Source organism: Phoxinus phoxinus (genome assembly GCF_949152265.1).
Source record: "Phoxinus phoxinus genome assembly, chromosome: 11".
NCBI classification, from domain to species: domain Eukaryota; kingdom Metazoa; phylum Chordata; class Actinopteri; order Cypriniformes; family Leuciscidae; genus Phoxinus; species Phoxinus phoxinus.
Window position 1 is genome coordinate 26205411 of NC_136886.1, and position 16439 is coordinate 26221849.

The window sequence follows — 16439 nt, forward strand, 5'->3', positions numbered from 1 at the left end:
CACCCACTGACCTGCATTCTTTAAGCCTCTCCACAACATCCTGTGTTAATCGCCCCTCCATGAGCTTCAATACTGTGCATCATGTTGGCCGCTTTCATTCAACTCCTCAGACAACTAAAATGTATTCCCTTTCAGGGCTACTGATGACAGTTTCCAGTGTAAAGTGCCAGGAATGCAGAGGCAGTTATTCTGTTAGTCATGCAGGGTCATATATCACTATCAGCATACTCTGCTCTCTGCAGTGGAAGGCAAAGCTGATGTTGTAGGCCATTGCGACTGTGCATGTTAGGGGGGTTGCAGTAAGCCTGCGATTAAGTTGCTGGGTAGGCCGAGGTGAGGAGCAGACAGGAAGTGATGCGGTATGGGCCTGCATTGCGCTCTAAGAGCAGATTAGTCTGGAGCTACTCTTCATGGCCGTCTAATCTCCTGCACTGTCACCTAGAAAACAAAAACAGCTGATTCCCTATTATTGTGTTTTACATTTACTCAGAATCACTATTAAACCAGTTTATCTGGCCAGTATCACATACTTGTTTAATCATTGTTTATTTGAAACTCTGTGTTGTTTCAGTACTTAATTAACCAACAGAATTATGCAAATCAGGTAATGCCACAAATAAGCCAACAACTTTAGCGACAAACGCAATTTGTACTGTGCAGTTTTCCATCTTGCAGGCCATTTCTGAGTGCTTAGAGTTGTGGAGGATCAGAGCTGACTACCATGCTAAACTAGCATGCTATTCTATACTACTACGATCCAGGCTCTGAAAAATTATGAAAGTGTGGTCAATTAATGCACTGTACAGCCATTACTCATCAACATCAATTTATGAACTGGTGAAGAAGAAAAAAAATTGAAAATGTAAATAAATATTTATCTTCTAAAATATTTACTGGTTGCTTTATACAAGCAATAATTGGGTAAATCAATTACATGATTGTTATTTAAAAAATGCAATTCATTAAAAAACTGACTTGAATGAATCTGCATTAAAAATCTTAAAAAGAAAACCTTATGATTATTCCATATACATTTTGTATTATCATTTCTTTATTATCATTCTTATTATTATTTAACAAAAATAATTTATGCATATTACAGTTTTTCCCAATTGCTAAAACACAAAAAGTGAATGCCCAGATCAAAGCGTCAAAACCGTACCGTTTGCATGCATGTCTTACACACAGGCACCAAATGAATAAACACATTGTAGGCATTGCACTGCAAACAATTGTGCAACACACGGTGCAAAACACTACACACAAAGTGTTGTATGTTACACACGGTTGAAAATGAGGAAACACTTTACATACAGCACATCCATTCAATAATAAAAACACATGCGACAATAGCAACACCCCCGCACACACAGTAAAACACTTAACCGGTAATTGAACACCAATCAGTCACAGCTGTAGCACTCAGGTATAGAACTCAGGTATGCGCACCTGTCGTGATACAATTGCGAATATAGAGGCCGAAGGACCAAGGGGAAGGAGAAGACGAGGAAGAGATGGGGGAAGAGGGAGAGGAGATCGACGAAGAGATGGGGGAAGAGGGAGAGGAGAACGAGATGGGGGAAGAGGGAGAGGAGATCGAGGAAGAGATGGAGGAAGAGGGAGAGGAGAACGAGATGGGGGAAGAGGGAGAGGAGATCGAGGAAGAGACGTGGGAAGAGGGAGAGGAGAATGGCACCAACCTGAACGGGAACCAGGCAGACGCACAACTATCACTGACGACATCAGGGCCACTGTGGTGGACCATGTCATCAACCATGGCCTGACTATGAGGGAGGCCGGGCAGAGGGTCCGGCCCATCCTCAGCCGCTTCACGGTAGTCAGCATCATTCGGACATACCGACAAGAAAACAGGTATGTCCTGAATTAACGCCAAAGGACTGCACAGTACCCACACAGCAAATTGTCTAGTGTTAGTGTACATTTTCCAGTGTTACTGTAATTTAATCAATCGTTCAATCTGGCAAAAACCAGACGTCGGGGCCGGAACATCATTGGCCAAAGGGCCATCGTGAACATCCCCGGGCAGCGCAGGGGCAACATGACCTTGTGTGCCGCCATTAGTGGTTAAGGGGTCCTCCATCACCATGCCACCCTAGGACCCTACAACACTGCACACCTACTGGCATTTCTCGATGCACTACATGATGTGGTCACACAGGACAGACCAGGGCAGCCCATGTTTGTTGTCATCTGGGATAATGTCAGTTTCCACCGGGCTGCTCTGGTCCGGGACTGGTTTGCCAACCACGACCATTTCATGGTGTTGCACCTGCCCCCTTATTCCCCGTTCCTAAATCCGATCGAGGAATTCTTTTCGGCATGGCGGTGGAAGGTCTATGACCGCCTACCACATGTACGCGTGCCGCTCCTGCGAGCGATGGAGGAGGCATGTGGGGACATCGAGGTGGGGTCGATCCATGGGTGGATACGCCACACACAGAGATATTTTCCCCGTTGCCTGGCAAGGGAAGACATTGCCTGTGATGTGGACGAGGTGCTGTGGCCCGACCCCAATCGACGACGAGATCCCTGACATGGACCTGCAATAGAAACACCTACACCAGATGTTCAATACTTATAGTAGTTCTGCACCTGTACACTGAGTTTTGGTTGTGGAAATAAACACGGTTTACAGACTACAAATGTAGGCAGTGTCTTGAGTACAGTTGACCTGTGTGTTGTGTTTGCTTTGACTGTTTATATTGCATGTGCATGTGTGTTTCCTATCGATCCGAAGAGGGCCTTTTCAAGTTAAAGTGTTATGTTTTGATTGCAGAATGTTATTTTGCATTGGCAGTTAGATGTTGATCTCCAAGTGCTGTGTCAAGAAATCTTGTGTGTTGAGTTTTGACACAATGAGCCAAATTTTTAATTTTGTGTGTAAGCAATTGAAAAAAACTGTAATATTAGAAAAATCTACTGAATCAGCTTAAATAAAGTCAAGAGTCAATAAATGTAACATTTTCTACGACACATACAAATATTATTTTAATGATTTGCTTGTATTTTCCTAACAAATTTCACTGAGTGTTACAAACTGTATTTTTTCAGCATTGATATTCAAATGAACCCCTCCGCAAGACTGTTGAGGAGGAGGAACACTCTTGTTGTTTGTTCCATCAGTCCCTATGCAAAGTTCATTTTGCACTCTTGCTCTGAGCCACATATGTTAAATATGGCTGTGAGGTACAGGCTTGTTTGCTTTGGAGGCTATTACTAATGTGTGCTCATGGTTCCAAAGACACCCAGAGTGTAAGTTAAAATGTGCTGGGCCAGAACCACAGCTGCATATACTTCGTTTCTGCCAGGTGGACTGCATATCAAACTTAATAAATGTTTCCATGCTAGAAGTTCTATACAATAGATCAAGAATACATTAAGGCAAGGTGATTTTGTTATTGGATTGTCTAATTGAAAGAGAGTCTATTCTGAGCTGGTCTGCCCTGGAGCGGATTGTGAGGTGAAGTTCATTCACACGGGCCTGCCAAAGCATGATCTCAGATATTTAGGCGTTCCACTGCAGCAATTTGAATCAATTTTACCCCTCTCCCTCCTTGGATCTCAGTGATGGTTGGAAGAGATTTGCACATGCAAATATATACGCACAAATAAGTACACCATCCCAAGTCCAGACTATAGTTTATGCCAAGTACAGAATCTACTTGTAAGTGCAAGTAGTTGAATCATTATTCCTTGAAGATTAAACTCTTCTGAATACTAACTATGTGGTTGGATTATGATAGACATTTTGCTTCACAAAGCAACATATTTTAATGTGTCAGATGTAGAATCAGGGTTCGAGACTGCACAAATCATCTTAGAACCTAATGAATGTTTAGTTACAGAGTCAATGGAGAAATGTAATGTTCACACACTACTGATCCTGATTGTACCTGTGCCAGATAAATATTGGGGGGGGGGGGGGGGGGGGGGGGGGGGGAAAGAGAGAGTTGTATTACAGTCTTCATTTTGAATCATGGACTAATACATATATATGTGTGTGTGTGTGTGTGTGTGTGTATGTGTGTGATGTGATCTGGGAAAACCCATCACATGGTGAAATTTTACCTATTACATTTTTATTATTTTACCTGATACCATATGAAAGCTGGTTTCAAGCCCTTTCCAAATCTGTTTTTATTTATTTCATTGTTTGTCGGTAACAAAAATTATGATTTTCAGGAACGGAATTTTGAGAAAAACATGGTTTATTTAACTGTCACCATCCTGCTAGCGGGACGCTTGCCGCTCTTTTATATATTGCCTTTTTCATATCAAATATTTTGGGTATCATAAATTTGGTGTCATTCGGAAGCTTACGAACTCAAAATTTATCCTGTGAAAACCGTTTTGAAATTGGACATTGTGTTACCATGGAAACAGTATTCTAAATTATTTTAGCATTCTTTGCTGTGGTATAAGTCTTATTTTAGTCATTGTGCATGTAAAATATACAAAATTATTACTTTGACCCCAAGGAACACACACCACTTGCAAACATTTGAACATTAAGTGTATATCTGTGTATTATGACATTCAATATATTTAACTTATTTAACTAATTTTCTGTTTGTATAAGAGACATTTTATAAATGACATACTCTCTTAGCTATTATGTAAGGAATAATTGACGACAGGCCGTTGAATTATTATAAAAATAATGCACACCCGAGGTGGTAATGCGGTCACGACGCGAAGCGGAGTGGCCGTTATACCTCGGGTGTGCATTATTTTTATAATAATTCAACGGCCTGGAGTCAATTATTCCGCTTATACTACAGTTACCACACCTCGAAATATTGTTCAGATGATGTATTTCAAGACGTTTGTAAAGTTTTTGTCATTAAAACGCTCTTGTTTGTAGGACTAATTCCTTGCGCATCTAAACTGCATGCTCCGTTGCTAATTCCAAAACGTAATTTTAGAGTTAGTAACGGAGGTTTGAGCCGCTGATAGCAGACTTTGCTGGACACACACGTAACGACTAGAAACATTCTCTGACTGTGAATGGAGCAGATTTTAAACACCGCTGTGAACATAGACTGAACGCGCTGAAAACGCGTGCATGATCAGTCATAACATAAGTATCAAATTACATTCATAACCGGCCTTAGAGAGAAGCATGTGCGTCAATATTATTATTTATTTATTAATTCAATTCGTTTTAATTAATTGTTCATTCTTTTTTTCTATTAGTGACAGTAGACTAGAAGACTAATAAATGAAACACAAAGCCCTTTTAACAAGTATAGGCCTATCAATTTTATTTATTTGTTATATTATCTTCAATAATTACGAAAACCCGTGCAACAGGACTATCAATTTATTTAAATATTCAGTTTAATTTTCTATTGATTATGAATAGGACTGTTTACTTTATTTATTAAAATTAAACTGCATGTTTTCATTGATTGTGAAGTTAGACATTGAAAATTGCAGATCAAGCGCATGGGGCTGCAGCTTTTTCTTGTTATGAATTGTATCGTATTGTCCGTTATTACGGTTGACTACGCGAAGTGATATGGAACTGTAATGAGGTCAAGACCTGCCTGGAACTACTTTAGCCGTGCGGTTCCCTGAAAATAATTGCACACCTCAGAACGTTCGTCAACCAATCAGATTCAAGCATTCAACGGCCCTGTAGTATAAGTTATTATATTATCTGAACCACAGCTATTAAACTTTAAAATGTATACACCCAATAAACTAATTACAACTGAAAAAGACTATGTAGGGAAATTATTCAGACATATCAACATTAACTATCCAACTCTTGGGAGTTCAAGGTTGGAATACAGTTAAATAAATATTACAGTTCAGACACCTACAGTTCAATTCCATAACCTTGACCCTGACCCCGACTGTATTTCACAGGTGGTTGAATGACTTCATCTTCAGACTCATTTGATTCGCTATTATTTAATGAAACCATCATTGTGTTTGCAAGCACATACAAACTCTTGGGCATCTCATCTTGAACTGCAGTATGGGTGGAAGTACCTGTGCTACAGTACATCTTCAATAATGGGATAGTCATCATCTGAAATAAAAAAGGAAGAATCAATAACTGTTAGACTATATTATTTTTTTTCAAAAATGTCTAAACTAGACATGCACTCTAACCCTGACATCGCCCAAGTAGGCTACTTTACCTGGACAGTACGCCAGGTACTGTACTGCATGTACAAATGTGTAGGAGTAGGACTATAACCACAAACTTGCAATATTATGCGAGTTCACAGAGTTGATCTCTTTCCTGGCTCTGAAAGAATCTAGTTCCTTATGGTTCCATAGGGAGGCCTGCAGGGTCCTGACACAGCTGAGGAGGAAAGGAACATCTGTCAGATTCTGCCACGCTCATGCTTGATCTAGGACAGGCACTCTGTCTTCTCCTGACAGAACCTCAAATCCCTCTAATAGCAGTGACTTGTAGTCTGTTTTTACAGAGCGGTATTTAACGAAACCAGAAACTGAGCATTAAAGCTCAAAATTTAGCTCCCCCAGTGTAGGAATCCAGCCAAAGAAGAAAAACGCAGATTGCAATGACTGTATTTCTTTCTTCTCTTTGGTAGAGCGTACTTGCAAAAAGATTTAGCGCTTTAGAAATCATTTATGTATGACAGCGGCATCAATCAGTGAAGCTGGGGCCTTTCATTATTAAAGAAGCTTAATATTGCATTAGTAGTAATAATGTTATTTCACTACGATTTAGTTCTGCATTAATACATGAAACCAACAAAATCACGGGTCTTTTTAAGTAGAGAATGTACACAAGTCTGGTATGACTGATAAGGCACCAGTTTATCGCATACACGTGTCTCATGCTGAGTCACTGATCAAAGGGTTTTAACCTGTGGAGATACTGGCATGTGCATGTGTTTAAACTGGTCATTATTGGTGCCGTAGTTCAGTAGACACTATGGCTATCGGTTTTTTAAACTGTGGTTAGGATCTCTTCTTGTTTCTTTAATATTGTCCATTAGAATCTTCAGCCTAATATTGCTGCTTACCATACACTTGTTGACTAGCTGGGTTGTTAATTTTCTCTTACAAAATATGCTCATCATGATAACCACTGTGTCCACCTGGATTATTAACTATACTATGGTAAAACTGAAAATGCACAAAAAATAAATAAAATGACAGAAAGATTCTGAATGGTTACTTCACAATATGGAGATCACATATTAGTGCATGGGTCTCTGGAACTCGATTTTGGTTGGGCACAATCCAGCAGTCTGATATTTCATAATATTTAAAATTGTCCATGTAAACAGTGCATATCAGACCACTTATAATAAGTAAAGGCCTTTACACAGAAGCGCAATTGTTTGGAACAAAAATTGGTGAACATTTTGCATGGGATTTGTCAGTTTGAACCAGTTTGAATAAAAATGCAAATTCTCTCTCTCTGACAGTAGGTGGCGCTTCTAGAAAAATGTTTTATGTTTTCAAACAGCCATTCAGATTTTTGTATTCTCTATGGTGTTTATTAAATAACACCAAATAAAATAGTGCAGAGACAAGAGAGCCAGTTGCAGATTCTTTCCATTTCTGTAGCTTAGCTAAATAATCTGTTCATTAGTGCCACCAAGGCATTTGCTGCTTCTCAATATGTCTACTTGCATATTACATTGTGGGCAAAAAACAGCATGAGCCGAGTAGTATGTACGAATCCATTGTATTTATAAAATTTTATTTTCCAGCTAAAGTTAGTTTTGATTGATTCACTTTCGTCGAAATGATCATTTGTTATTAAATTAGGGGCCGCTAAGACGACACCGTTCTCTCTAAACAGACTTTAAACGCGAACCTGTGAGAAACGCGATAAATTAGTTCTGTAGTTATGCGTTTGAATATATGTGCGCAGGTTTGTAATTCCCTACAAACCAAACCTAAACAAAATACTTGTCTTGCCTATAAATTTTGATACAGAATTTTATTTTATTTTATCACTTCGGGGTAGGTACGCGGACCGAATTTTCCCACAACGCTTTATCTGTAGAGTGGTAAAGGGATCCTCCATAGTGAGAGGCTAGTTGGCACTTCAGCACTGCGTTGTCAATTCTGTTCATACTACACACATTCATACTAGGCTATAGAACATACTTGTTCAACAGTCGTGATTCGTGAAGTAAGTTTTTCACCAACTAATCATTATGCGATTTTGAATGCAGCAATTTTATTTATTTATCCCAAGACATGTCATATGACCAAAAACACAAATGTCATTGGCTGGCCAGTTTTCTTAACAGTGTGATTGAAAAGAGATTAGAACACTTATCAATAAAACAATCTGTCACATTGACGCTTTCCAAATGTTTACTGTAGCCTATGTAGGCCTGAGTAGATGCATTAACAGTCGCTCATTCAAATTAAAACGTTTATCACTCCTAATTTTTGCATCATACATTTGTCTTGATGTGAACTGGCCTTAACTGAAACAGATGCTACACTCACTGCGTATTCTTTCTTCTTTTATAGAAACACAACTGGTGCCATTTTGTGCCTCAGTTATTGATGCTGGTGAAAATGACCTCAGAGGACTTCATTGTTAATATTAATGTAATATTGTTGCAGTGTTTGTCTTGTTGCTATGCAGTTTTGTACATTGTAGTGAACTTTTTTTCCTGGCGGAAGCTAAGATAATATACATGTACATGTATACAGTTTATATTTTTCCATTGCTATGTATAGTCAGTAGAGTGAGAGTTGCTCTGTTGAGCAGTGTGAACTCCAGCTCCCTGCATGCTGTTGACAGGCCAGTGGATGTGGTTGGCAGGATCTAGGCCAGAGGCTTGTCTGAAGCCCCTTATTCAATGAATTGTGACTTGTTCAGACAAAAGAAACAGAGCTGCTTTCTAACAGTCTGTTTGTGTCGCCTCAGCAAGCTTGTTATGCTGTCCACTTTCAGAGATTTAGTCAGACTTCATACAGTGCATTAGCCTATGCTGTCTGGATATATTGCATGCACAACAAAACACTTGCTCTTCCGGAGCTTAAAATAAAAAATTGGTGAACTCAAATAAAAAAAATATTTTATGCTATACTTTAATAAACAATCTTGGGGTAACAAAAAGGTAGCACAATGGAATTTACCAATTTCATTCAACAGAAACAGGCTGTTTTCACACAAAGGTTTGATTGCCTCGTTTGAACTTCCCATTGCCACCAATGATCTCTATTCATATTGTAATTTACACATTATACAATATATTATGCAGTTCTGGGTAGTAACTGGTTACAGGTACCGGTAATCTGGATTACGTAATCAGATAAAAAAAGTACTTTTAATTGTAATTAGATTATATTACATTTTAAAATACTTGTAATCAGACTACAGTTCATTTTTATATTGATTACTTGTTATCCTCACAATGGCAGTACATATTCATAATTCATTGAATCCACTTCTTTGTGAAAATTCTCCTTTCTTTAACATTTTCTGCACACACTCACACCCCAAACTGCCTTATCTTGTTAATTATTAAAAACGTAAGTTTTTTTGGTTTGACGGGTTTTGACATAAAACCATGGCACCGCCCAGCAACATTACTTTCCCTGACAGCACACATGCATCACGTCTATTTGATTTGTGTGTTTACATCTGGAAGATGTATTTTTTAGAGTGTTTGCTCATCTACAATACGTCTATAGGACGTTTCCCGTCAGATGTAAAATAGATATTTAGAAAATGTCTTTAAGATGTTTATGATTTAGAATGTATGTAAAACTGACATATTAAATACGATCAGATGTTAGTAAACAGCAGATGCTTTCCAGATGAAGTGATCTTTAACAGATATCTTGCAGACGTACTTGTGCTGTCTGGGTTGCGAAGTCTTGTATGTGTCATACCGCATATCTGAGCGCTCTCTTCCTGATGTCTCGTGTCATGTTTTTGAGCTTCTACTATTTGCCTGTGTTTTTCTGCCCTGTTGCCTTTTTGGATTATATGCCCTGTGTTTTGACCTAGTGATGGGAGAAACGAAGCTTTTCAAAGTTGAACCAATTGCTTTGGAAAATGATTCACTGTTTCGGAGTGTTCGAAACGCCACACGGTGGTGACGCCTGCTTTTCAGAACAGTGGAAATGCAACAAAACTCAGGCCAAACATGCATAAAAACACCTTTTACAAACACATTGCAAATGTTTATTTAAAGTAAAATCTATTAACTTATGCATGATATGCATTCTTTTATTGATTTTCAGTGCTTTTTTTTGTTTGTTCTATTTATGGCTCTGCTAAACAGGCCAATAAGAGACTATTTTATTCCTTTTAATTATATTAATGTCTCATTAAAATGTATTAAACTGTGTAGAAACTGATCAGAGATCAGTGAATCTGCATGATCACACATTGATAGCCCCCCCCAGTATAAATGCACTATTGTTAAAGCTTAATAAAAATACTGTAATTTTATTCCATTACTTCTTTAAAGGGGTGGTATAATGCCCCTTTTTACAATATGTAAAATAAGTCTCTGTTGTCCCCAGAGTGTGTATGTGAAGTTTTTAAGGGGTGGTTGATCAAAGGAGGCGTTTTATTGGTTGAAATGAAATGGGACTTCTACTGTATGCGATGATGTCACGAAACCCGCATTCTCGGGGATGCACAGTAAACACCAAAGGCGGCAAGGCCCTCTCCCAAATGGCGCACTTCATGTGGACTTTCAGTCTCGTGGACTTAAATTGTGTATACGCGCTGAGTCTACGAGTCCGTAGGCCATCCCATTCATCATTTTAATGCTCTGAAGTGTGCTCAGCAGTGCCCCCTTTGTACCCTTGAAGCTGTCTTCTGTGAAGCCCGCATGGATGCAGGCTCCACACATTTTGAGTACCCAGGAATCCTTGCGAATGGCCAATCAGATAACGGATGGGAGGAGATTTTGCTCAAGGACAATTGTTAACATGGTTGAGAAGAAAATATTTATAAGGATACATTACGGTTTTTATGACCACGGTGTACAATTTACCAATTGGTACCTACAGTTTAACATTATGGTCATCGACCAGTGGTTGATGTCTCAAACATAATAATAGCGATAATAATACGATCACATTATGATTCAATAAAGTAAATAGAACCGAATGTCAGGGCTTTACTGAGTCAAATGTAAACGTAGTATGAATATTGAAACCTGTAAATTCATCTGAAACTCATGCACATTTTCATTATGTGTTAAAATTGTAATTTTAGTTCAAATGGAACATTATGTATTATTATGTACAACTGTATACATAATTTAAATAAGCATGATGTATTTATTGTCTAATGCCCAGGTGGCATGTACACAATATAAAAATATAGAACTGTAAAATCAGGCTGTGTAGTTGACATGGAGATAAGACAAAATGTGATTTCTCTGACCCTATAGGTCTGCACTACATGACGTCACCAAAGTGCGGACTTGTTAATTATACCAATATACCAAACCAATAAAACGGCTCATTTCAACACACCCCGCTCCTGCCCCCCCTTTCTCTCTCGCCACCACTGAGGTGCAGTCAAGGGGGTAATCCAGCACCCGGAAAGTGTACCTTCCATAGGGGCAGCTATTGGCTAGAAAGCCATCACCTGCTGTTAGCATTCCATTGACTCCCATTCATTTTGGCGTCACTTTGACAGCGAATAACTTTACATCTGAGGCATTTTGTCCATTATTTATTTCTAAAGAAACACAACAATGTATAAAAGGCTCCATTACCTTGTATCACGTCATGGCCCCGTAGAAGCAGTTTTTGTTAAAAATAGGCTAACGATTGCGTCATGACCATGCGACTCTGTCGCACAGTAGAGAAATTACCGCATAGACAGGAGGAGAAGCTCGCGGCAATCGGAGGGACGTGGAGGCATAAAGTCAAGGGAGAAGCCCATAGAGCATCATAAAGTTGCTCCTGCTGCTAGTTCATGGACAGCTCCTACTCACGCTCTCTGTCTCTGCAAGATTCGGAAGGGAATGATTCAGATTTCTCTCGGCACAGCTACTACAAGACCTACAGCTGTCAGACAGGTTGCTCACGTCACATCTACGTCGTCAAGCTCAGTTTGAGGCTGCGCAGTTCGCCCAGCCATCAGGAAGTGAGTGCTTCTAAATGACTTCACTTTTCTCCATTGAAATCTATGGGGTCGCTGTGTCCATTTCTTTTACTGTCTATGGTTGCAGTGCAGTTAGTTTTGCACCTTATATATTGCGAAAAGAGAAAAAGTCAAGGCGCGAAATTTGAAATCGCCAGTGACAGATTGACTTGAAGTTGCAAGTGCCTAATTGAGGTTGTACTGCGAATGTGAATGTAAGATTAAATGCAAATATATATTACAAGTTTGTGTCTGTCATTGTATTTCTTGAATGGCATTTTACACATTTGTGACTACTTGTCTGCAGCTTCGAATTCAGAATACAGGTTGTGACTATTGTCTGCGAGTGCAAATTTCAACATTCAGATTTTTATTTTACAGGTTCTCACATTGGAGCTGTGAGTGTAAATGTTCACGTACAAGTACAAATATTTATTGTACAAGTTCTCAAATTCACATATACGTGCTCTCGAGTTTTGCTACTCATTTATCTTCATAGTAACGCATTGTGACAGTGTCGTTGCGCACAGTGTTTCTCCTGTTTGTCAGTAGGCTACTGTTTCATCTGGCTTCTGTTTAAACCACTGGTACATTTGAAGTGTGAGGACCAAAACTTGCTATTTGTATGTATTAAGCATTTACAACTATGTACATCAGTTGGATTGTTGACCCACATTTATTTCTCAGTTATGCTTTGGGTTTCACTTGTTGACCGGAAATGGCAGCTTGGAGGCAGTGAGTGAGCTATTCCTTCCTGGCACAGTTTGTGTGTGTGCGTGCTTTAGTGGTAACTTTAGTTCACAATTGGTGTTTGTGTTTAAAATATCATCTATTAATGATTCTTTTATAACAGTCGATTCTATTTTTCCTTGACCATCATGATGATTTTGTTGTTGTTATGTTTCATACATTTTCTTTATAGGTAGAACAGTAATTTCTAACATTCTTAATCTTAGTTATGGTTCTACTGATAGGGACTCATTTCCATGGGACTCCCACCCCCTCAAGTCAATGATGAGATTAAAACTATAATGGATTAATCACAGAAAGTCTGTGAATAGCTTAATTAGATTACATTCCAAGAACACTCAACTTCAATTTTAGCATTTGCTCTGCATATAACTCAAGCAGAAAGGGGGTTTCTCTGTCATACAAATTTTCTTTCTCACTGACACTGGTAAATAGTCTTAACTTTCATATAAAAAAACTGCTTTATGTGATCAGTGTTTTCTGTAATGGCCAGTTCTGACTCTGAATCTATCTCCCTCTCTCTCTTTCTCTCTGTTTTTCTACCAGGCGGAGGCAAGACTGGCAGCTAAACGTGCAGCCCGGGCAGAAGCTCGAGAAATCCGTATGAAGGAATTGGAGAGGCAACAGAAAGAGGTCAGGAGATAATCTGTTTGGCAGACTGTTACAGTTCTAGTTTCTTCTTAGGCTAACAAATAGCCTGTGTTGTATGGTTCTACAAATAATTTTCACACTAAGCTTTATTTAAGCAGATCCATACAAGCAAGAGTACAATTACTAATTTAGTAAATATATTGTATCATTAAATAATACTAAATAAGTGTCGCAGAATAATGCTCAATATATTGTGCCTAATGCCTGCAGCCCTGTTGATATTCAGAACAACAGCACTCTTGCCTGGTAACGTTGAAGTTTAAATGTTCAGTAAACAATAAGTTATTATTGAGTTACATTTACATTTATTCATTTAGCAGACGTTTTTATCCAAAGCGACTTACACATGAGAACAATAGAACAATAGCAATTCAACTAGCAGTAGGACAAAGTGCTATGACCCTTCGCAGTTCAATCCAACGTAGTTTTTTTTATTTGTTTAATATATATATTTTAAGATAGAATAGAGGAGAAAGTGTTAGTACTTGATCAATTTTAAAAGCAATATTGACATTTATGTTTCTGCTCCACCAATGAAAAAACTAAAAAAAGCTTAAGCAGAATCACCTGTTTCATGTCTCATTCAGCACACAGTTGTAACATATAGTAATTGTTTAGTGCAGGGGTTTTCAAAGTCTAAGACAGTGGGCCTCCCTTTTGACACACACACACACACACACACACACACACACACACACACACACACACACACACACACACACACACACACACACACACACACACACACACACACACACACACACACACACACACACACACACACACACACACACACACACACACACACACACACACACACACACACACACACACACACACACACACACAAATAGCAATGTCAGACTCTTAACTCCTCACTTTTATTATTGTTTGTGTTAACATGAAAAGTGCAGTAAGGCCTCGTTTTCACTGTCTATCAGTGAAATGTGACCCAATTCCGATTTTTTGCTCATAGGCCTATGTGACACAGGTCGGATGTCTTCTATGACCGTGTAAACAGGAAAAAAAAAGTATGCATTCGGATATTTCGAGATCGGTTTCAGGCCTCATTCATATGTGGAAATAAATCAGATATAAATCAGATATGTGCCACTGCGACTGGCAAAAACAGGCAGATCGGATTTTCTGAGGCGGTTAAATGACGAGAACAACCCCGACGCGCATCTGCAAAGGAACGGATGGCCCGACGAAACATCACAGGAGAGCATTGTGGACAAACGTTGACACATATCAACATATCAAAGGTTGGCTTGCTCATCCTAAAATTTCGGACTCACTGCTCCTCGTTAAAGCCAATATTTAAACACAATATGCTCCCACCACCAGTCCTCCTGAGCTCTCTCTCGCACACAATACCTGAAGCTGCTTCAGTTGCAGTAGCATGCAGGCTGCAATGATGTTACTTTTAGTTTTCGTCCTCCTCCACCTCAAAATCATGGTGATGTTTGGCGAAATTTGCATATCGCAGAGCTAGCATCAAGCATATTTCACGTTCATCTCCGTCCATCTGTGCAAGAGAATTTAACCCTTTAAAGCATGCGCGATGTTTCAGATGGCAAGTGTAACATGAATCGGATAGCCTACAATTGAAAGAACATGTAAACGGAAAATCGGATAAAGGTAACAAATCAGAATTGGACACCAAGACCTGGAGTGTAAACGAGGACTTATTTCAAGAATAATAACAATTAAACTTTTTACATTTTACATTTATTCATTTTTACCACTCGCCGCGCCTCCCCTGTTATGCTCTGGCACCCCCCTAGGGAGGCGCACCCCACACTTTGAAAACCTCTGGTTTGGTGTATGAATCAGTGCTTTTGAACGAGTTAGCTTAGTGAATGATTCATTCACTCATTCGTAATAAGTTTATAATGTAGCCTAACCTGCAGATAGGGTTTGAAAATGAAATGGTTCTCCAGGACGAAAGATGTGTGAATTCTCTTTAATTCTCATAAACCACATAAGCATTAAAGTACAGTACCAGGCACTCTCACAATTAAACTGGAGCAGAAACACAGTTATTCATGATTTAAACATCTTAAAGTTGTGACGCAGAGAAAAAAAAAAGTATAAATATTCCTTTTTGTTGCATAAAGGTTTTGCTTAGCATATAAAAAAAAGGAGGGATGCGTGTGATCATGGATCCTAGTATGTCTGTGTGTGTGTGTGTGTGCTGGTGTTAACCTTTGCTAGTCTGTATTAGTAAACTGATCTCTTCTCTGCTATTGTGTTTGTTCAAATATACTGTATATTGGACCGATAATACATCACTGGTCAAAAGGTTGGGGTCAGTAAAGTTTTTTTTAATTGAAAAAAAGTATCTTATGCTCACCAAGACTGCATTTATTAACTAAAAATACAATGCAACAGTAAATAATTGAGTAAAATTTCCTGATTCAGTACTATTTCCTGAAACAGAAAATAGTATTACAATTTAAAAGAGTGAGCATGTTTTTATAATTAATATAATTTAAAATGTAATTTATTTCTGTGATGGCAAATCTGAATTTTCAGCAGCCATTACTCCAGTCTTCAGTGTCACATGGTCCTTCAGAAAACATTTTATTATGCTGATAACTGAAACAGTTCTTCTTCTTATTATTAATTTTATTATTATTAATGCTGAAATCTGTTGACTGAGAACGTTCAGTGCATCTCAATTGCTAAATTTAAATATGATCCAGGATATTGTACATTTTTTGGCATTTTGAATCAGCATCATTTTTAGAAGGGTTTTGATAATGTTTTGGGTTGTGTAAATGGTGTGCAGGTTATACAAATGACAGATTTTTATTATTTATACCAGCTCTATCCTGATTTATTTACAAATGATCCCTATAGTCTCCTTTAAGCTCTTTATATCTCTCTCTTCCTGTCTCACTTTCTTTCTTTCTCTTCATCCTGGTCTCCCTGC

The 16439-nt window shown here is 38.6% G+C and overlaps 1 protein-coding gene across 23 annotated transcripts in view; it reads left to right on the forward strand.

Annotated features, from left to right (window-relative positions):
• The window catches only part of lrrfip1b (leucine rich repeat (in FLII) interacting protein 1b), a 42021-nt gene that overhangs the window by 6194 nt on the left and 19388 nt on the right, over positions 1 to 16439 (forward strand). For all 23 annotated transcript variants that reach the window (XM_079628345.1, XM_079628355.1, XM_079628347.1 and 20 more), the window contains exon 2: positions 13397 to 13483. In XM_079628345.1, the coding sequence (XP_079484471.1) occupies positions 13397 to 13483 (87 nt within the window). The remainder of the gene's footprint in view (positions 1 to 13396; positions 13484 to 16439) is intronic.